Source organism: Boleophthalmus pectinirostris, unplaced genomic scaffold, assembly GCF_026225935.1.
Source record: "Boleophthalmus pectinirostris isolate CB_2022bp ecotype Guang Dong unplaced genomic scaffold, ASM2622593v1 HiC_scaffold_5, whole genome shotgun sequence".
In the NCBI taxonomy this organism is placed as follows: Eukaryota; Metazoa; Chordata; class Actinopteri; order Gobiiformes; family Gobiidae; genus Boleophthalmus; species Boleophthalmus pectinirostris.
The window spans coordinates 11,103,972-11,127,751 of record NW_026571404.1 but is presented as its reverse complement, the minus strand read 5'-3'; the positions used below and the strand labels follow the sequence as shown (position 1 = coordinate 11,127,751).

At 38.2% G+C, this 23,780-nt stretch overlaps 1 protein-coding gene across 1 annotated transcript in view; it reads left to right on the top strand.

Annotated features, from left to right (window-relative positions):
- si:ch73-105b23.6 (mucin-like protein) overlaps window positions 1-23,780 on the top strand; it is a 47,866-nt gene that overhangs the window by 16,159 nt on the left and 7,927 nt on the right. Inside the window, exons 7-23 of the mRNA XM_055162943.1 lie at window positions 63-242; window positions 2,326-2,917; window positions 3,349-3,498; window positions 5,172-5,392; window positions 5,985-6,060; window positions 6,497-6,787; window positions 7,458-7,691; window positions 8,164-8,313; window positions 9,390-9,568; window positions 11,017-11,209; window positions 12,377-12,496; window positions 13,889-14,008; window positions 15,673-15,693; window positions 15,767-15,822; window positions 17,452-17,620; window positions 18,476-18,607; window positions 19,606-19,741. Of these exons, the coding sequence (XP_055018918.1) occupies window positions 63-242; window positions 2,326-2,917; window positions 3,349-3,498; window positions 5,172-5,392; window positions 5,985-6,060; window positions 6,497-6,787; window positions 7,458-7,691; window positions 8,164-8,313; window positions 9,390-9,568; window positions 11,017-11,209; window positions 12,377-12,496; window positions 13,889-14,008; window positions 15,673-15,693; window positions 15,767-15,822; window positions 17,452-17,620; window positions 18,476-18,607; window positions 19,606-19,741 (3,020 nt within the window). The remainder of the gene's footprint in view (window positions 1-62; window positions 243-2,325; window positions 2,918-3,348; window positions 3,499-5,171; window positions 5,393-5,984; window positions 6,061-6,496; window positions 6,788-7,457; window positions 7,692-8,163; window positions 8,314-9,389; window positions 9,569-11,016; window positions 11,210-12,376; window positions 12,497-13,888; window positions 14,009-15,672; window positions 15,694-15,766; window positions 15,823-17,451; window positions 17,621-18,475; window positions 18,608-19,605; window positions 19,742-23,780) is intronic.

Genomic DNA, 23,780 nt, shown 5'->3' with positions numbered 1-23,780 from the left:
CTTTTCATTGCCGCTCCACTCTCCCTTCTCTAACCGTTTGTTCTGTTGTGTTTTTGAAACAGGAGTACAGTGAGTTGGACATGTCAGACGTTTACTCTCAGATTGTGTTTAACCGCACAGCAGCAGAAGTCACAAAGTTTCAACAAAGACTCAACAAACCTGCGTTCACTCCGGCCTACATCCTCAAGGTCACATGGGACCATGTCTTGCCCCCCGTCTACCAGAAACTCAACTTAGAGGAGGTACACAACAAGAACAGTCATGTACTATTTACTATCAACTAATGGTGTCATTCTAAAATCTGTCCGCCAGAAAAACACATTATTTTCCTTCAGCGTTGTTCCATGTATCTAATTTCGATACTAGTGTTTACAATGATTAGTATCTGAGTATTATTTTCCACTGAGTTATCCAAAGATGACAAAACTAAACCAAAATGATTACGTGCCAATAGTTGTAATCAGTTCATTGTGAATTGATATGCAATTATAAAGGAGGATCAGAAAGTTGAATAGTCTCACTGTTTGGAGGAGGAGACAAGTATTATCCATTATGTATTCGTGTCACGGAGCTTTATGAGAGATAGTATTGTTATTGGGAATTTGAGAAACCTCTTTTCATTTAATAAGAGCATTTGTTGTGCAGCTCAGGGAAAACCAAGGAAGCTCATTATCTCCCTCTGGTGGCCGTGTGTTTTCACAACACTCAAATCTGGAACAAAAATCAGAGTTGCTTTACTTAGTAGCTGTAAATATTAGTGAGTGTTAGTAAGTGGACGATATCTACTAAAGCATATGGACTTTAAAAAACATGGAAGACCGCTTCCAAGCATTGCATAAGTGTTATCCCGATACTAAAATTTCAAAGTTGATACTAAATACTTGATAATGTTTTCAGTGCCAGAGCCATAACAACAAAACACCCTTTTTCTAGACCAGCGGTTCCCAAAGTGACATTAGAAATATTGCAGGGAGGCTGCCAAAAGTTGTCCACACAACAAGCAAGAAATTTTGGTTTAAATCAACTTATATTTGTATTAACTTAAACATACATTTAAAGAGAAAATATGACATGTAGTGTAAACTATTATTAGAGGGGCCTTGTGTGATCTTCACATCGATAGGGGGACCATGGCACAGCAGACTTTGGAAACGGCTGTTCTAGACAACAAGATTTCATTTTCTCCAAATATAATTGCATAAATAAGTAGTTTCTTGGTAACACTTTATAATAACTACACCTTACTTAGCCTTAATAAAGCATGAACAAAGACTTAATTAATAATGAACAAAGATTTAATTAATAATGATTCACGCTTAGTAAATGCTGAATAAAGGATAATTTGTCTCCACTTTAGAAAAGCTCTCAAAAAGATGTAACTAACAGATAACAGCTGCCTGAATTATCATTGCATTGTATTATTAGTAAATCATTCTCTCATAGTTTACTAATGATTAATAAATGCTCAATTGGTTAGTCCATGAGTAAATAAGTATGATATAATTATGAGTAACTATTTACAGTACAGGCAAATTAAGTGCAAGTGCTAATTCAGGTAGTAATTAAGTAGTTACTAAGTGTGAATCATTATTAATTAAGTCTTTGTTCATGCTTTATTAATGCTAAATAAGGTGTAGTTATTATAAAGTGTTACCAGTTTCTTAAACAGATCAAGACGGTTCTAAACATTTTAGGAAAGGTCCAATTATGTCCTATTTATGTGATTTTTTTTTCCAGTACTGATGCTACTTTTTATACTATTTTTAGTATTGATTGGTATCTGAGTATCAGTTTTGATCTTTTATTTTATTTTATTTTTTTTAAGGACAACAGAATATAACATAAAAAAAAAATACAACAATCAACATTTAACAAATTACAATAGTCAGCATAAAACAAAACACAAAAACATAAAGCAACACCCACAACAAATACAAAAAATTTTTCCCCCGACCACACACACTGACCCGAATTTGGCATTTGGCTAAATTAAACAAAAGTAATATGGTAGTGTGACATAAACACACCGCCAGGCCCCCTTACATTGACACATTACGGTCAATTCATAATTAAAATTCCTTTTCTCTCCATTTTTAAACATTTTTAGTCCCTATACTTAAACTAATATTATTTTCACCATCATCATTTCCTTTCATATTTTTTTGTTATTTATAACAAAGTCAAATCTTTGTTTTGTTTTGATCTTTGGGGAGGGCTACTCAAATGAACGTAAAATTAAATTAAAATAAAGAAACTTCACTGTATTGAAAGCCACAAAAACATAGCCTACCTTAACCTAATTTAATATCCCAAACTTTGTTTCAGACCAACACCTTCCAGTGCATATTGACCACTGACGGCGGCAGCTCATTCGCTTTGCTGAAGTACGGGGACATGCTCTGGGGCCCGGGACAGAGGCAGCACCACAACGCTCTGGTCGGCTACACAGACGGGACAAATACCCATATCGAACCCACAGTCCCAGCTGACAACATATTCGGAAAGGGGGGCAGATACCGACCCAACCAATGGACAGGAACTCTGGGAAAACCTGGAGAACTGGTGTACGATCTTTCAAATCCGTCAGGCGCAAATTCCGATTCAAGAATTAAGTGTCAAGAGTGGGCTTTGAAACAACCAGATGCGAGCGAATGGGCGTCTGGTCTACCGTCTTGTCCCTGTACAAAAACACAAGCACTCGGAGATATGTCGTTTATCCAAGAAGTGCTGGACCAGACTGACAGAGTGGCTGCGCTGAGGCTCCAGAGATATGGAGGGGTGGGCGGTCACGTTTTTCGGTCTGTCCTGTCCAATGCGTACGGATCAGGGAAGAGGTGCGTGTACGAGCTAGAGGGGGATTTGCTGACGGGATACAGCGAGAGATACTTCACTGCGACAGAAAGACAGAGACATATAGGTAAGAAGATTTGATGGTGAATGTACAGATTGTTTAGAGGCCTTGATCTTTAATTAAATGTTGCTTGAAATGTTTCACAGTATGTCATTAAAATGGGTCTGGATTTGATAGTCTAAATCTGAAAACAAAACTGTACTTGCTCATGTCTCAGTTTGGAAAAATGGGGAAATAATGCCCCCTGCTGTTGAAATTCTTACACAAACTTTGACCATTGTTGTATGAAAGATATCATTCTGAACATGGCAGCCAGTGTGGTTTATTTTATTATTTTATAAAAAAACAACAACAATGGGTCAAGGTTCAAATGAGGATAGATGTCTCAATCAAGACAATGAAGTTTATCTTACATTATGGTGTTTATTTTCACAAACTAAACATGAAGAATGCATGTGTCCTGTGTACATTTTTACAAAGCTCTCCTCTGTCTACAGATGAAGACCTGCTGCCGTTCCAGTGGTGTTGTATCGACTCTCCTCTGTGCGACCTTTACCTTAGACAGCGCCCCCTGGACCGCTGCCAGGGTTACTGCTGGGCCGACCCCAGCAACTGCTCCACGACCAAGAAGGCGGGGCAGGGCGTCGGTGAGGGCTATTAACTGCACATACATTATCTTTGAGAATTAGGTTGTACAGCCAAGTTTGGATGATTGATTTTTATCTTGAGCCTCTGCCAGAAATGGTCATTTACACTTTTATGGAGTTATTTGGCCTCCAGAAAACCTTGGATTTTTGATTTAGAACTATAGATGTGATAATAATGACAACATTTTGATAGACAACCAGTTTAGATAAAGCAGAGAAGAACATTCATTCATTCATTTTATTTGTTTTAGCCAGGAACAACAAAAATTCAAAAACAATAACAAAAACACAGATATGTACATGAACATATTTGGGACCTGGTGCTCAAAAGGAGTAGCCAGGCTGGCGCCACCTAGTGCCTCCGCTCAAGTTTCATTTCTCTCCAGCGGCTAAGTCAGGAATCAAAATACAATAGACGGTTCGCAAAAACCCCGGAAGTGCGAGTTTGGGCACCAGCCAATCAATGAAGAGCCATACAGTCAGTGTTGTCAACGATTCCCGAGATCGAGAATTTAAAGCCAGAATAAGGAGAATGTTTAGTGAATTTTATCAAGGGGAAAGACGTTATTGCCCTTCTTCACGACCAAATAGCAGTGATTTGTTAAATGATAAAAAGTATCCACGTACCATCGAGCGAACAAATTCTAATGCTCTGAGGTCAGACGGTTTATACAAAGTGAAACGAAGTAAAACCGGCTGATGAATCAGGCTACAAAAGGAGTAGGATGAAGTTTAAAAAACTTATAGTGTCCTGTTGTTTAACATAATCACGTGGTTCACACTTTTAACACCTTTGGAGTGTTTAACTGTCATTATGCATTGCCGAAATATAAACACATACATACATATATACATAAACATATACACACATACATACATACATATATACAAACTAATAATAATGTTAAAGTAGGCAGAGTTTATCGTTTATGATCGTACAAAATAAACAGCAATGAGAATGACAAATGTAAGGATTTTTAGTTTTTGTTTATCCAATCCAATCCAACTTCCTTTGTATAGCACATTTTACAAACAAAACAGTTTCCAAAGTGCTTCACATAGCAATGCAACATTTTACTTTAAAAAGAGAAAGAAAAAAAATCTGCAGAATTATGTTTAAGAAAAACACTAATAGAGAAATAAATAAAATAATGTTTATGGTCGTACGTACTAATAATTGTAATGAAGAAGGCGCAAAAGTTTATTGTTTGTGATCGTACAAAATAAACCGTAATGAGAATGAAAAATGTAAGGATTTTTAGTTTTCGTTGCTGGTTGTACAAACTAATAATTGTAATGAAGAAGTATATTAAGTTTAGTATATTAAGTTTTACGCAATACTGACTATCTTAATATCAGTATTAACAATATACTTGTAAGTTTTAGGAAAATCCTGTGAAAACATTTGTGTATTTTTAACACTAAGTAGAACCCCGGGGTGACACTACTACTACTAATTATTATTACTATTACTACTACTAACTTATACTTACTACTGTCCATATCTGGATGAGTTTCCCCTAACAACCCAAAACATGCACAATAGTCAGCCCAAACGTAACTCAAGATTAAGCAAAGGACAAATATCCTTATGGCTACAATAAAGTGTACCTTAACCTCACTATTACTACTATTACTTACTATGACTTCTACTACTTTGTCCATACTTACAGCAATGGTGTTTGGCAGTCTGCACTTCGTCACGTTCGATGGGACAGAGTACTCTTTCAAAGCTTTGGGAGAGTTTGTGATCGTTCGTCTCTCCTCGTTCACCGGCTCAAATATCTTCACTCTTCAAGGACAACATGAGCCGCTCCAGTCAAACTTGAACCAGGTCTTCTCCCAGGTCCCAGCGGTGGTGCGCATGGCCGCCTTCTACCAGGGCATCGGGAAGGTCAGTGAGAGGGGGGCTGGAGGGGGGACAAGGGAAAGGGAGTGTTAGGAGGAGAGAGCTAAAGAATAGATTAAAGAATAGTTTAAAATTTGTGTTGAAATGAAAAACAAATACTACAAATATTTTTACAATTATACGTGGAAGTACAATTATAATGTGGAAGTGTATCAGAATGTATTGTGTTATGTGTAGAGTTTGGTCAGAACAATGTACTAATTTTAATAATTATAGAAATATTGCTCACTACAGTGTTTATACTAAATAATTTCCCAATTCAGTCAAACTTAAAGTGTGACTAAACACCTCCCAAAGCAATTGTCCAAAGGAGTTGTTAAACTGGACACTTCCTGCATGAGTACTCAGAGCAGAGACGTGCAACATCATAGGTCTGTTCAAATGCGTTGGCCATTGGCGACAAAACACACTCAGTTTTAGACAGTTTAGACCACAGATCTGCAACTTAACAGTTTTCACTAAAATCTAGGAGTAGAGAATGATAATAAAAGACCTGGTACACAAGTTTAGTCACAAACAAAACGTGTGTGTAAGTTTGAAGTAGTAATAATAATAGTATTTTTATTTTTTTTTGCAGGTGGAGTGGAGATGTGCAGACGCGGGAGATGGCCTTCAGCTTATTGTGGACGATGTTAATATCCCAGTCTATGTTGGTGAGAATCGTGTTTAAATATATTCATACTGTTTATGGTTTTAACAGGTAAATTATGATTTACATTTCAGTTTGTGATGTTTTGAGGAACATCAGTCCATACTTTTAACCCCTCCCCTAAAAAAATAAAAATAAAAATGTAGTCCACATTTCACACAGAATGCACATTTCAGATTGCTTTATTGGCCTTGAGAAAATTAACTAGGTTTTGTTTTGGCAAGAAAATAAACATTGTAAAATAAACATTGTACAAACCTTTTTTAAATTCTTTTAAATTAAAGGTATTCTTCTTATGATGCCACCAGGATCAGAAAGCCTGATTTTCAAGTAGAACATGAAAGAAAAGTTACATAGTTCACCATTAAGAACTTTTAACTTCTTTTACATCACTGATTTTCTGTTCAGGTGTTACGTTATGTTTGATCTCTTGTGTACAGGAGTGGTGCACGTTGGCCGGAGGGACTTTGCGGTGCGCTGTCTGTCTGTGAGCCACTGCGTGGCAGTCTATTCTGGGGGGCTGCATGTGTCCGTGAGGAGGGTCTCAGGGTACAGGGAGTTGGGGGCCGAGGTGGAGGTCCCTCAGAAGTTCTTTAACCGCACGGTGGGTCTGATGGGACTGTGGTGCTCAAACCGATCAGCTGACTTCCTCATGTCAGACGGGATCCTGCTGGTGCCCCCCAGCTTCAGCTCCCTCCCACAAGATAAGATAAACGCCTTTGGGATGTCATGTGAGTACAACTAAGTCACAAGCACTATTTACATGCACACAAAAATCTGATCATTATTTGAGGGAAAATCAAGTTTAGCTGCAGCAACATTTACACTGTGTTTCTCTGTCACCTTTGTGTCTCAGTCAAAGGTCTCAGTGCAGTTTAACATGGGACAGTTAGGGTCAGCAGATGTTGTGTCAGGGCAGTTTGTCCCAAGGACAAAAGTGTCCCTCCTTTGTGTTCTGCAGCTTGGGTATCACAGCAGCGTCCAGGTCGAACCAGGTGAACTCTGGACAACTTTTCTAAGCCTTACTCTTACTCCACTCTGTTGTTTCAGTCGGTGATAAAATGGTCCATTTCTTTGAAGTATTTTGTTGTTAGTTAGCTCCTTAGCTGAACAATAGGAGACATAGGTGTGGAAAAGTGTCTGTGTCTGAACATACAATAAACATAGTCACTGTATTACAATAAGACACAATAATTAAGCTCTTTAATGTCTGTACCTGCCCAAGGACTGCAGATAGAAAGGAGTTTATATCTAAATCTGGTGTAGACCATCTTTTCTCTATACGTATTCAACAGTAATTTCCCAAAATACTCCTCTGGCAGTACATACGTACATATGTAAGGCAGGTGCAACCCGATTCTTCTCTAACCCTGTATATTTTATGTATACTTGCATCTTTAGGGGCAGTCCCTGTACCAGAGTCCCTGCTCCTGTCTCCTCCTCCTGGACCCTTCACTCCGGTCTCGACTGAGAGCTTGCTCCAGAGCGCCTCCCCGGCCCAAGTCAGCGAGCTGAGGACGTTCTGCTCTGGGAACATGCAGTGTGTTCACGACACTTTAGCCACTGGAGACATGGAGCTGGGGGAGGAGGCTCGGCAGGCCAAGGAGAGGCACACGAGTATGGCTCTGCTCTATGGTAAGCACCAGCTACATCCACGTCATTTATCTAAAAGTGCAAAATGTAATTCTTCTGGTGGAAGTTCTGCTTTCTTGTGGTGCCACCAGCTTGTCTCCAAAGAGATCCAGAAAAGCTGTGTAGTTGAGTTTAACGATACATTCAAAATTATGCACACTCCTTTCACTACCCAACTATGAAAGAAGTTGAAGAATTTATCCAATTTACATATAAAGAACACTGAAATTTATGGCTGCATTTACACTTGTCTTGATCCCCATTGTTACTGGGATGTGGACTTGATTTGAAAAATGAAAATGTTCTGGTCCATGAAATATGCCTCCCATAAAATGAAAATGAGATTAATGATTAATAATAAATTGTAAATGTCGACTGCAACATTTCTTTCCGTTGTATATTATTTGCTGGAGTTGGCCACTACAAATCCATTCACAGTTGTATGTAAATATAATCCCTGTATGTTCTGTTATAGGAAACATGCCTCCCATCGTGACAACCCCTCTGGAGATCCGGGCCACAGTAAACATCACAGTCCAGGTTAAACTCACGGCCCGGGACTCAAACGGAGACCCCATCTCCTTCTCTCTGATGTACCCCAGACCTCTGCGTGTCAATCTGGCAGGTGAGGCCCGCAAAAGCATTCGAATACAGATGCATTTAAAGCTGAAACATCTCAGATTACACATGCCCACCAGACTGTAAACTGAGATGAGATGAGAGAGCATTAACAACTTCAGCCAGTCAGACAACAAACAGCTCAAAAATCTGTGTGTCATTCGTTCATTCATTTTTCAAAATAAAAAAAAAAATAAGAAAATGAAAAAACAACAATTTGCTTCATAATTTTACTCGAAAACCAAAATGAAAAAACAGATAATGATTCGTTTTTTCAGTTTTCAATTTTGTGTTTAAATTAATAATGGAAAAAAACAGATAACGGCCGTTTCCTGTTTCTGTGACTTAAACTGCGATGCTGGACTTTTGCGCCGCATATGAAGTGAACCAGGACTTAACCAGGACTAAACCAGGACTAAGTATCGGGATGGGCCCGGAGGTGTTTCCCACGTAGTTGGGTGATCAGGACTAAGACCAGGACTAGACCGGGACCAGACTGGGACTAAGACCAGGAGTGATACCAGGACCAGACAAGGACCAAAACCGGGACAAAGACCAGGACCAAGACCAGGACTGAGACTGGGACTGACACCAGGAAGGAGATCAGGACTGAGATCAGGCCTAAACTGGGACTGAGACCAGGACTGAGACCGGGACCGAAATCAGGACCAGACCTAGACCAGAACTGGACTGAGACCGGGACCAGACCAGAACTGAGACGAGGATTGAGACCGGGACTGAGACCTAGACTAGACCGGGACCAGTAACGCACGGACAGGAAACGGCCGTTTTCATTTAAACACACAATCAAAAACTGAAAACAAATCGTTATCCGTTGTTTTATTTTGGTTTTGGAGACAAATAATGAAGAATATAGTTATTTTTTCATTTTCCTATTTTTGGTTTTATTTTGAAAAACGAATGAACGAATGATACACAGATTCTAACCTGTCATGTGCACTTTAAAGAAAACTATTAATATACCAGACGACCTAATGAAACCAATGAGCCTAAATACAGCTTATAGAGGGCTGATATTTAGATTTTAGATATCTATATTAGAGTCTTATATTATCTCTGTAGGGGACGGTGTGTTGTCTTGGACCCCCCTCAGTACCAGCCCTGTCCAGATCCAGTTGAAAATCAGCGACTCCACCTCCAGCACTCTGTTTGTGCCCACCATCAAACTGTGCAACTGTGTGAACGGAGGGACCTGCCAGTTCAACACCCCCACAAAGAGCCACCTGCTGGGCAAATTCCAGGTAAAATACACTTTAGAATATGATCAGAGAGATGATAAAGCGCCGGTTCAATGTTAGTGCATAGATGTTGTGTGATTGTCCTGTTCTTGGGCAAGACATTTCACCCACCTTGCCTTTGATTGTTTGGAGGTGGTCTGTGAGCTAATGAAAAATGTAATGTAGTTTTGCCAAAATAATGAAATTTTGAGCTCAATTTTTATAAGAGGGGGGGAAAATATACTCTTTATATTATGATACCAAATAATTAAAATGTGCATGTGGTCTTGCATTAGTTCTGATACCCAACTTTGTCCTAAAGACCTTTTTCACAATGGCCAGAAGTGCCGCGATGTAGAGTAAACGTAACTCCCAGTAATACTTTTCCACGTCAAAATATCTGTGGAAATGTCTTGCGTATTTTCCACCAGCTTCATAAATCTGCCTCATCACCAAATCTTCATCCAACAACGTCGACAAGGACATACCGTATTTTCCACACTATTAGGCGCTCTGGATTATAAGACGCACTGTCATTGAATGGTCTTTTTCGAACTTTTTTTCACAAATAAACCGCACTGGACTTTAAACGACACACAACAGTTAGATAGGTCAGTGGGACTTTGTTTGGCGCGTTCACGGTGACTCTGGGCGTAGGGAGGGTGCTGTCTGGGACCGCTGGATTGTCGACGTGTTCGCAGTGACTCAGTTGTTCAGTTGTGGCTCAGAGTGGCACATTGCACTCGTTTTTTCGGTTCGTTCCTCCGTTCCGTTCCTTGTCCGTGTTTAATGATGAGTGTGTCTGTGGGTATTTTTCGCTGTGCGGTCGCTGTCTGCTCTGTGTGTGTTTGCGTGCGCTGCGGGTGGTGCGGCTTTGTAGTTTACTGAAGTCGTGTTGTGACACCCGGGTGGATTCGTGTATAGGGCGCTCTGGATTGTGGGGTGTGCGGTCTTTTTTTGATGGGGTTAGAGGCTTTTGAGCGCGCCCTATAGTGATGAAAATACGTTATTCTGTCAACTTAAACTCATTGTTCACCTTTACGTTTTCATCTTTCTTACCTTGATAGTTGTGGATAAATTCTTCATGGGCAGAATTTGTCGTTTGTTGACCTTGTTGGATGAAAATTTTGTGATTGGGCAAATTTGTGAAGCTGGTGGAAAATATGCAAGACATTTCCACAGATATTTTGTCATAGAAAAGGATTATGTCAGTGACATTTACCCTACATCCTGCACTTCCAGCCATTGTGAAAAAGGTCTATAGATGTGATTTTTGTCTTATCATTACCTGTTCATATACATTTCTAGTTTCAAAACCTGTTATCGTTAATATATATTGGTGTCCTGTTTTTTTTTTGACAGTCCTCATAAAATGTTATTGCATAGTTCCAAATTACCACCAAAAGTTCCAGATCTGTCTTCATTTATTTATTATTCACCTATTTCACATCATGACTTCTCTCTGTCTTTAGTTGGTGGCCTGTTTGTGCCGTAAAGGATTTGGAGGGCAGTTCTGTGAAAAGCGTACTAACGTGTGTAATGGGCTGCCCTGTTACCCGGGGGTGACCTGTGAGCCCCTCAGTCAACCCGACGAGTTCAACTGTGGGCCGTGTCCCGACAAAACTGTGGCCAATGGAAAAGAGGGATACAAGTGCTTTGAACAAGGTACGTCACATTCAGATGCTGTGTAGAAGATCGTGTATATGTGTATAAGTATGTGTCCTAACTAGGGCTGGGTATCATTAAGAAGTTGCCGATACGATACATACACCTCGATACACAGGCCACAATACGATACATATTTCGATACAGTGAACTTTCAATTCGATACGAAATATTTCAAATCAATTTGATACCGTTCAATAAAAACAATCGCTAAATCATGGCTGTGAGGCTAAGTCTTTGTTAAACCATTTCTTGTGCAAAGTGAATATGAAATACAAACATTTTAATCTTCAAAACAGTGAAAATGTCAAATGTGTCACATGCACCGCAAAAAATTTAATCTAGCCAAGTTAAGATGACTTGAATTAAGAAAGTTTTATCATGATTTGAGTAAATTCCACTTGACAAGTGAAATTATCTATCAGCGGAATATGATTTTTTGTATTTAAAATATGAAAATACAAGAAAAGCAACAACTCTTAAAATAAGAAATGAAATCAAATGTCGCATGAATTTAGAAAAACACTTCCATTCCATTCCTTTGGTAGTCGCCTCAAATAAAGTAAAATGTTCTTAATTTAAGTCATTTTAACTAACCTTTTTGCAGTGTGAGTTTCCTTCCACTAAACAAGCAACAAAACTGTAGCGCTGTAACAAAATAACTTGGTAAAATACACCAAAAAATACTCGATATGTGATATATCGATACAGCAGCCCACAATATCGATACTGTATCATTACATTAAACTATACAATATATCGATATTTCAATATTTTTGAACAGCCCTAGTCCTAACCACCTCTTCTGTTCCTTAATGAATCTAATCTAATATTACAGTCTGTCTTTATTCATATTAATTAATTATTACTTAATTATTAAACGTGGATGGGACAAGTTCTCACAAGGCAAAATTGATGCAAGTTAGACACACATGAGGAAAGTTATCTTGTATTTTTTACTCCATGTGTTGGTGTTGTGATGACAAAAAGGGGTTACGTGCTGTTAGTCACATTCCTTGAAACTCTGTAGTTCCTAAAAGCAGTGCTACAATGACAGAATCTCGTCTTCTCTCGTTCTTGTGGACATAATCTCGTGTCTCGTCTTGTCTTTTGTAAATTGTGTCTTGTCCCAGCCATAAATATTATTTGTGTTGTTTGTGTGTTCAGACTTCTGCGAGCCGCCTCACCCTTTCCCGTGTCACAAAGACGCCATCTGTAAGAGTTCAAAGTCCAACTACACCTGCACCTGTAAACCTGGGTTCACTGGAAATGGAAAGAACTGCACAGGTCGTAAAAAATCTCACATTAAAAACTGATTCTTGTGAGCTCATCAAAAACATAGATGGAGTTGTGTTTTGTTTCTTTCACTCATGTTTGACCAACCCTTTATTATTATCACTGTTGGGCAAGTTACTTTAAAACTGTAATGTGTTATTTATGACTTGTTACTGTCATTTCAAAGTAATTTGTTACATTACAATATTATTGCATTATAAAATGTAAGACATTACATTATTTTTAAGTTACTCTCACCAAAATAACTACAAAGATGCTGAACTTTTGTGCTGTATATGGACGGAACCAAGACTAAACCAGAACTGAACCAGGTCTAAACCAAAACTGAACCAGATCTGAACCCGGACTCAACCAGGACTCAACCAGAACTGAACCAGAACTGAACCAGAACTAAACCAGGACTGAACCAGGACTGAACCAGGACTAAACCAGAGCTGAACCAGGACTTAACCAGGACTTAACCAGGACTAAACTAGGTCTAAACCAGGTCTAAACCAGGTCTAAACCAGGAATAAACTAGGACTAAACCAGAGCTGAACCAGGACAGAATGAGGTCTAAACCAGAATTAAACCAGGACTAAACCAGGTCTAAACCAGGAGTAAACCAAGACTAATCTTGGACTAAAACTTGGAATCTAGGACCGCCCCTAAGAGAACCCCGAGCCCGAGGAACAGGGAGTCTGCAAGGCGTGATCGGGCGTCAGCTGCGGCTAGCCCTGTGGACCTGTGGACCGCGGAGTTCTGTGCTGGTCCTTTCGCGTCTTCGGCGTTTCACCGCTGCTGATATCGCCATGATTTTAGCGAATTTGTATGAAGAAAAATGAAAAACCCACCACTTCAATCCAGAGTAAAAATGCACATCACTGACATTTGCACTGAGTAAAATATTACCATTTTTTTCCCCTGTAATGCCGCAAAACGCAACGCATTACAGTAATTCTTTACTTTTATAACGCGTTACTCCCAACACTGATTATTAGTTTGTTTACATCTCCAAAGCTCAAAATGCTCCCTTCCAACTTGTGATATCATGAAGTGGTACTTTTCAAATGAACAGCTCCTTTCAATCTCTAGTTCAGTAGAGATTTGCAATTCCAGGACTGAAATTATCCAAATGTTTCTAGTGAAGGTGTATGGAGTTTAAAAACACAGTGGAGCACTAGCGATCACAAGGTGGAACAGAGTGCTTTCTGTTTGAGAGAAGAACTCCTAAATTTGTGTGTCAAACATGTGTGAATGAAACAAAAGAAAACTTCAGATATGGTTTTGATGAGGACACAACATTATAACATAGATATTAGCAATATTGTCCCTTTGTGATTCAGAATATGTCATTAAAATGTGATATATGCTTCTAAATGTTTCTCTCTTTTTGCATTATAGACATCGACGAGTGTGCAAATCTTAAGACGTGCCCCAATGCAAAGTACGAGTGTAAGAACACACCTGGCTCTGTGGCATGTGTCTGCAGATACAAAGATAGCAACCACAATGACGGATGTGGTACGTACAGTTTAAAAATAAGGAAGTAAAAACTCATTTGATTTATGCAATATGTAACCCATGCACCATGAAGTCTGCATTTTATGTTTTACATGTGTTGCATTTTTTTTAATTTTCATTGCTTTAACCAATATGAACAATCAGAATACTTATAAATAATAAATATACATATATATATCCTCCTGGGACCCGAACAAAAAAAGTGTATTGCAGTATTATTTTTTATTTTTATTATTATTATTATTATTATTATTATTATTATTTTATTATTTGAAAGTAAATAAACATCTTAGCATTTAGATATTGTTCAATTTTATTTTATTTCATTTTTTTATATAATTTTGTAACATGTCCTTTGTAATCCATGTGAAGTTAACAACCTAACGAAAACAGCTTTTTTAATGACCAACATCTCTGACCAGCTTCTACATTTGCCTCAAAAAGTTTTTAGACTCCCTTTTAATTTCATCATAGTGCAGCCACAGACTTGGGTCCTATTGAGCTCATTTTTTATCCTGGACATGATTGTATCTATAATCCCCTCAGCCCTATTCAGGCAGAGGAATTTAGTCCCAACATTAAGAGTCAATCTCCAAACACTTAAGACGGACTGGTGAACTTGGTGTCTGCTACAAAGGACACAGATGAACGGGCCGGGTCTCAGGAGGATATATGAATCTGTGTATCACTCGTTCATTTGTTTTTCAATATAAAACCAAAAATAAGAAAATGAAAACAACAGTTTTCTTCATTATTTGTCTCTCCAAAACCAAAATAAAAAAACGAATAACAATTACTTTTTCTGTTTTCGATTTTGTGTTTAAATGAATAATGGAAAAAATGGACTGAACCACGACTAAAACAGGTCCGGGACCAGACCGGAACCAGACCAGGACTGAGACCAGGACTTAGACCGGGACCAGACCAGGACTGAGTCTGGGACCAGGACAAGGACCAGGACCAGGACTGAGACCGGGACTGAGACCGTGATTGAGACCGGGATTGAGACCGGGACTGACACTGGGACCAGACCAGGACTAAGACCAGGACTGAGATTGGGACCAGACTAGGACTGAAAACGGTTTAGTCCTGGTTTAAGTCCTGGTTCAGTTCATATGTGGAGCAAAAAGCATCGCAGTTTAAGTCACAGCCGTTATCCGTTTTTTCTTTTTTTTTGGAGACAAATAATGAAGAAAGCAGTAGTTTTTTCATTTTCTTATTTTTGGTTTTATTTTGAAAAACAAATTAACAAATAATACACTGATTTACATGAATGATAGATAATAAATTTTTGATGTTGTGACTTAAACATAATTGATAACTGAATATTTGTCATTTGTTACCCACACTGCTCCTCAAACAAATTCATACACATATATAAATATGATATTATACATTTAATTTACTCTAATTTAGAAAATGTCTTGTCATTTGGAATAAGCACACATGCTACCACACATTCGACCACTAGAGGGCAGTATACACAATACACATAAACATAGGAATAGTCCAGTTATTCAGTGTATGATTAAAAGCTACCTTCATCTTTTTTTGATCGTATTGATTGAGTAATAATAAAAAATTTGTGAAATGGGTCTTGGGTCATTCAGAATATTATGTAATCACTAATCAATAGTAACTGTCTTATGTGTCTTTCCTTGTAGGTGACTCTGCCAATCCTCCAGGTACAAAAGTTCATAAACATACATGAAACATCACTTTTTATTCTGAAGTGAAATGACATTATTTTGTTTTTAGGATCAAATGTTTTCAAAGTGTCACTGGGCTGGCAGCAGAACAATGGACTCACGCAGGTTTGAACATATTTAATTGCATTTTTTCTGACAGATACAGATATTTCTAATTGGTGTTGTTTATTTGCTAATTTAACACAATTACACACTTTTATAAAATGTATGTTAAGGTCTAAACTGGTTTTATATAAGTGCCATGTCCAATCTAACAGAAGTAAACTTTAACCTTATCCGCAGACAGTGTTGGGAAGGTTACTTTTAAAATGTATTCCCCTACAGATTACAGATTACATACAACAAAATGTAGTTTGTAACGTAATCCATTAAATTACTTAAAGGGAGTAACATAATCTGAATACTTTGGATTACTTGATTTGCTGTAGATTTGTAAAGACGAGGAAATCTTCAAATAAGATGTTTTGTCTGATAAAAAACAATGAAAAGCCCAGACTTTACTGAACCGTATTAAAAATATTATTGATAGAAGAAGACGAAACACATCCATGCAGCATGTTTAGTCCTGTTAAATCCAGTTTTAGACCTGGTTTAGTCCTGGTTTTAGACCGGGTTTAGTCCCAGTTTAGACCTGGTTTAGTCCCAGTTTAGACCTGGTTTAGACCTGGTTTTAGTCCTGGTTTAGTCCTGATTTAGACCTAGTTTATTATGGTTTGAGATGTGGTTTAGACTTCGTTTAGGCCTGGTTTGGACCTGGTTTAGACCTGGTTTTAGTCCTCGTTTAGTTCTGGTTTAGTCCTGGTTTAGACCTGGTTTTAGTCCTGGTTTAGACCTGGTTTTAGTCCTGCTTTAGTCCTGGTTAAGACCTGGTTTTAGTCCTGGTTTAGTCCTGCTTTAGTCCTGGTTTAGACCTGGTTTTAGTCCTGGATTAGTCCTGCTTTAGTCCTGGTTTAGACCTGGTTTTAGTCCTGGTTTAGTCCTTGGTTTAGTCCTGGTTTAGACCTGGTTTTAGTCCTGGTTTAGTCCTGGTTTAGACCTGGTTTTAGTCCTGAATTAGTCCTGGTTTAGACCTGGTTTAGACCTGGTTTTAGTCCTGCTTTAGTCTTGGTTTAGTTCTGGTTTAGTCTTGGTTTAAACCTGGTTTTAGACCTGGTTTTAGTCCTGCTTTAGTCCTGGTTTAAACCTGGTTTTAGTCCTGGTTTAGTCCTGGTTTAGACCTGGTTTTTGTCCTGGTTTTAGTCCTGGTTTAAACCTGGTTTTAGTCCTGGTTTAGTCCTGGTTTAGTCCTGGTTTAGACCTGGTTTTAGTCCTGCTTTACTCCTGGCTTAGTCCTGGTTTAGTCCTGGTTTAGATCTAGTTTAGACGTGGTTTTAGACCTGGTTTAGACCTGGTTTAGACCTGGTTTAGTGTCTGGCAATGAGTGGAATTACCAAAAAAAAAAAAGAAAGGGAATAGCCCAAAATGTGACAACAGGAAAATACCGCCATGTGATCCATTTATTTCAACAAAGTAACTGTAATCCAATTACCACTCATTGAAACAAGTAACTGTAACCGAATACAGTTACTCATAATTTGTACTCTGATTACGTAACTCCGGTACGTGTAATCTGTTATTCCCCAACACTGTCTGCAGAGGTTATAACTAAAACAAAAAGCAATTCCTATTTATTTTCAGTTCACTGTTCAGCCTCATAACAAGATACTGACACTATTTTCTCTTCCATTTCTTCAGCTGGAGAATCTTTGGTCGTCTGGTTTTACGAATAAGTTTTACAATGCGAGTCAGATCAACCCGAGCGAGTACCGTGTGAATGTCTCCAGTGATACTCCACACTGGTACATACAGGATTACATGTCCCGGGCCAGCACCGAATACAAGATCCAGTCAGTCAACGTCGAAGGTAAGCTCTAAAATTGTACATTATTTTTATTTAAATATAAAACCAAACTGTGAAATGCTTCTCAGATTTTATTCAAGCAAGTAGACGAAACTAAAATTTGTGTCCAGTTAAATTTCATGCTTGAATGTGTCAATTAAAACTGTATTAAAAAAACAAAAACATGTATTAAAAGTGCAGTATGTAAATTTTCTGGTGGGGATTTCATCACCTGCTTGTCTCTGTGGTTAATGCTTTGTTGCCTGGAATGTTCCACAGTATAAAATTAAACATTAAATCTATATATCTAAGAAAAGGAAAGTTGAAATTGTTTGACGAGGTGTGGGGTCCTCTTAAAAGTTTTGTAGGGAATCTTAATTTGACGGATGGTGCTGAGGATGACTGAAATTACTCTGTAAACCTTTTAATTAGATTTTTTAATGTATGTGTATATACATTTTATATTTTTATGAGTGTTCGTATGTATATGGACATGTATATGTATGTATGTATGTATGTATGTTTATATATATTTATATTTAGGTTGAGGGGGAAAAAAGTAATGTAAAAGTATGGATGGATAACTTAATTTTCTAACTGTAAGGTTGATCTGTCCTTGTTTTTCTTTTTTATTTGTTTTCATGTACACGACTGGCAAATAGATTGTAATCATGCTTTCATAATGTACAAAAACAGAAACAAAAACATTGTTATAAAAAAAATCTATGTATTTCCACGGAGACAAGATAGAGACAAGCATGTAACACCTCCAGACAGATCTGTGGACAAGTGATGATATTCAGTTACAAATTGTTTAGGGACAGACATGTTTGGGGGAAAAAAAACATTTTAAAATAATGTCATTCTTTTTCCTTTCAGACTTAGATGAATGTGCAACCAAAATCGCGGTTTGTAAGGAGCCTGCCGTCTGTGAAAACACATATGGAGGTTATAGATGTGTCTGTAACGGTGAGGCCGATGTGGACGAAAACCAGGAGTGTATCCTCAATGGTGAGTACAAGCATTGTTCCACTATAGTTTTAATTACCGTATTTTTCAGACTATAAGGCGCACTTAAAATCCTTTAATTTTCTCAAAAATCGACAGTTCACCTTGTATGTATTAATTCTGGTTGTGCTTTCTGACCTCGAACTAATTTTATGTAGTACACAGCGCTCAAAAATCTGTCAAAATGTTTTAGTACGACTTTGGTGAACTACGAAGCCGCACCGCTTGATGGTTTGTCAGCGCATTACGGCAACTGTAGCCAGGAGTCTCGCATCAACCACATTATTACTCAGTGTATATTTGAGTCCTTCTTATAGGAATTAATAAAAAAAAAAACTTAAAGTATCCACCCATATTCACATTCATAATACACATTCACCAAGACAGGGAGGCAATGCCGGGTGAATTACATTTAGACTTGGTTTTAGACCTGGTTTAGACTTGGTTTGGACCTGGTTTAGACCTGGTTTAGTCCTGGTTTAGTCCTGGTTTGGTCCTGGTTTAGACCTAGTTTAGACTTGGTTTTAGACCTGGTTTAGACTCGGTTTGGACCTGGTTTAGACTTGGTTTAGTCCTGGTTTAGTTCTGGTTTAGACCTGGTTTAGACCTGTTTTTTGTCCTGCTTAAGCCCTGGTTTAGTCCTGGTTTAGACCTAGTTTAGACCTGGTTTTAGACCTGGTTTAGACCAGGTTTAGATCTGGTTTGAACCTGGGTTTAGACCTGGTTTAGACCTGGTTTAGACCTGGTCTAAACCCAGGCCAATAACTGATGGCCAATGTTGTTTTAATGTATGTTGTATTGTTTTATTTTTGTTACGTTGTTGTTCATGTGTTAAACCTCTTGCTGCATTCACTCTTACTGTACATAAAAAAACAAAATTGTGATTAAAACTGGGACTAAAACTGGAAGTAAACCAGGACTAGTACAGGATCCAACTAAGTCTACGTCAGGACTAAAGTCTTCTAAAACCAAGAATGTGAAGAGCATGTTTTTGTTTTCAGCCCAAGTCTCGTCCTCTAAATCAAACCTGGACCTGATTCTGGGGTTAGTTTTGGGGCTGGGGATCCCGCTCCTGCTGCTGTTCCTGGCTCTGCTCGCCTACTGCTGCTACTCCAGGAGGAAGAAAGTCACCGGAGAGTAAGTAGCCACACAAAAGAAATAGAACTACACATTCAATGATAATTAGTCTAACACAAGACTACACTTCTGCACATTGTAAACCAAATACTAACTAACCCTAGCCCAATAAAATAACATCAATAATAAACTGTCTGTTACAGTTGAATCTGTGTATCATTCGTTCATTTGTTTTTCAATATAAAACCAAAAATAAGAAAATTAAAAAAACAACTATTTTCTTCATTATTTGTCTCCAAAACTAAAATGAAAAAAACAGATAACGATTAGTTTTTTTCAGTTTTCAATTTTGTGTTTAAATGAAAAATGGAAAAAATGGATAACAGCCGTTTCCCGTTTCCGTGACTTAAACTGCGATGCCGGACTTTTGCGCCACATACAGACTGAACCAGGACTAAACCAGGACTAAACCAGGACTAAACCAGGACTAAACCAGAACTAAACCAGGACTAAACCAGGTCTGTGACCAGACCGGAGCCAGACCGGGACTCAGACCTGGACTTAGACCGGGACCAGACCGTGACTGAGACCAGGACCAGACCAGGACTGAGACCAGGACTGAGACCAGGATTGAGACCAGAAAACAGGACCAGGACTGAGACCAGGACTGAGACCTGGACCAGACCGTGATTGAGACTGGGACCAGACTGGGACCAGACCAGGACTGAGACCGGGACCAGACCGGAACTGAGATTGGGACTAGACCGCGACCAGAACCGGGACTGAGACTGGGACCAGACCGGGACTGAGACCAGGACTGAGACCGGGACCAGACCGTGATTCAGACTGGGACCAGACTAGGACCAGACCAGGACTGAGACCGGGACCAGACCGGAACTGAGATTGGGACTAGACCGGGACCAGAACCGGGACTGAGACTGGGACTGAGACTGGGACCAGACCAGGACCAGACCGTGATTGAGACTGGGACCAGAACCAGGACTAACACTAGGACCAGACCAGGACTGAAAACAGTTTAGTCCTGTTTTAGTCCTGGTTCAGTCCGGCATTGCAGTTTAAGTCACAGAAACGGGAAACGGCCTTTATCCGTTTTTTTCCATTATTCATTTAAACACAAAATCGAATACTGAAAAAACAAATCATTATCCGTTTTTTCCTTTTGGTTTTGGAGACAAATAATGAAGAAAATAGTTGTTTTTTCATTTTCTTATTTTTGGTTTTATATTGAAAAACAAATTAACGAATGATACAGGGATTCAGTTGTGTTGAGTTTTTGATGGTGGTCGGGGGGTCGTGAGTGTTCTTGTGTTCAGCGTGAGCTCTTGTAGTTACTTCGATCCGTTAAGAGAAGAGGTAAAAGCTGTTTTCACTCTAATCTGTCGTGCAAACATGTTTTTTTTTTTTTTTAAACTTTATTTTTGTGTGTGTTTGAAAATTTTATACGTTTACAAAACAAAACGAAAAGGAAAATGCAGACCACAACAAAACAAGTAAAATAAAGATTTTAAAACTTGCAGTAAAAAATTTTTAATTAAAATTCAGAGCATCTAGAGTAACCAATAGTTATCTGTCCTGACAGTTTTTAACATATCGAATTCAAATAATCGTTCCATTTCCTCCAATACCTATTACATTTGGCAGTAGAAAGTCTCAATGAAAATGTCAATCTTTCCATGTCATATATCTCGTTGACTACTTTGATCCAGTCAGTGAGTCCAGGTGCATCTTTACACAACCATTTCCTGGTAATGGCTTTCTTTGCTCCAGCCAGCAATATTGACAAAAGATATTTGTCTGATTTCTGTAATCCACATATAATATTACAAAAAAAGACTTCAGTAAATCCCAATGATATTGGCAGGTGTAATCTGAATATACTTTGAATAGCTTTTATCACCATTGTCCAGTAGGATGTGATCTTAACACAGTCCCAAAATATGTGAAAATGCCCTGCTCTGACATCACCACAGTCTCTCCAACACCGAGCCATCTCTGGGTCATTACTCCGCTTACTCTTAATATAGGGTGTAACAAAAAAAACGTACAGTAGTTTTCCATGTGAATTCTCTCCAAAGACCAGAGCTGGAGGTGGTCATTGCAGTTCTGCAGATATTGTACCAGTCATCCTCAGATATTGTAATATTAGAATCTTTTTCCCATGCTTCTTTAATGTATATACTAGAAATGTTCTTTTTCTGTTTTCACTCTAATCTGTCGTGCAAACATGTTTTTATACATTTAAGATTGTCCGTGTTTATTATTTGTAGCATGTCAGCATATATTATCTGTGTAAATAAGTGTCTGATCATGCTCAGATTAGCATTTAGTTTCATCTGATTATAGATTTCATATTGATTTGTGTTTGAATATTGATTTTTAACAACTTTAGCCCGGAGACAGTGGTTCATTTGAAGGATTTAAAACTGTTGCCTGTAGCTTCAGCGGCTTTTGTCTCCAGTCTTCAGCTTCTTCTTGGAGGATGATCTGCCCACTCTTAAACTATATTAAACTGAAAGTCTTTGGCCCTAGTTATGAAACGGGATTGAGTAATACACGCTCGCTGCAAAAAGGCGTATCTACAGAAGTTAAAATAACCACAAATGCCAAAATGTAATAATAAATCTACAATAAATTATAATTAATTCTTTAAGATATTATTAATTGTGATACATTTTTTATTTGAATGAGCATACATATGGGATTTGAATGGATTTTAAAATTAGGTCTGTAAACAAGAATGTGCTCTATGTGAACTGAACTGAACTGAAGCAAATGAAATACTTCTACTACTGATACTACTGATACACTACGACTACTGATACTACTACTGACACTACGACTACTGATACTACTACTGACACTACTACTACTACTACTACTACTGACACTACTACTACTACTACTACTACTACTACTGACTACTACTACTACTACTACTACTACTACTACTACTGACTACTACTACTACTACTACTACTACTACTACTACTACTACTACTACTACTACTGACTACTACTACTACTACTACTGACTACTACTACTACTACTACTACTACTACTACTGACTACTACTACTACTACTACTACTACTACTACTACTGTACTACTACTACTACTACTACTACTACTACTACTACTACTACTACTACTACTACTACTACTACTACTACTACTACTACTACTACTACTACTACTACTACTACTACTACTACTACTACTACTACTACTACTACCACTACTACTACCGATACTACTACTACTACCAATACTACTGATAGTACTACTACTACTACTACTACTACTACCTACTACTACTACCTACTACTACTACCGATACTACTACTACTACTACTACTACTACTACTACTACTACTACTACTACTACCTACTACTACTACTACTACTACTACTACTACTACTACTGACTACTACTACTACTACTACTACTACTACTACTACTACTACTACTACTACTACTACTACTACTACTACTACTGACACTACTACTACTACTACTACTGACACTACTGACTACTACTACTACTACTGACACTACTACTACTACTACTACTACTACTACTACTACTACTACTACTACTACTACTACTACTACTACTACTACTACTACTACTACTACTACTGACACTACTACTACTACTACTACTACTACTACTACTGACTACTACTACTACTACTACTACTACTACTACTACTACTACTACTACTACTACTACTACTGACACTACTACTACTACTACTACTACTACTACTACTACTACTACTACTACTACTACTGACTACTACTACTACTACTACTACTACTGACTACTACTACTACTACTACTACTACTACTACTACTACTACTGACTACTACTACTACTACTACTACTACTACTACTACTACTACTACTGACTACTACTACTACTACTACTACTACTACTGACTACTACTACTACTACTACTACTACTACTACTACTACTACTACTACTACTACTACTGACTACTACTACTACTACTACTACTACTGACTACTACACTACTACTACTACTACTACTACTGACTACTACTACTAC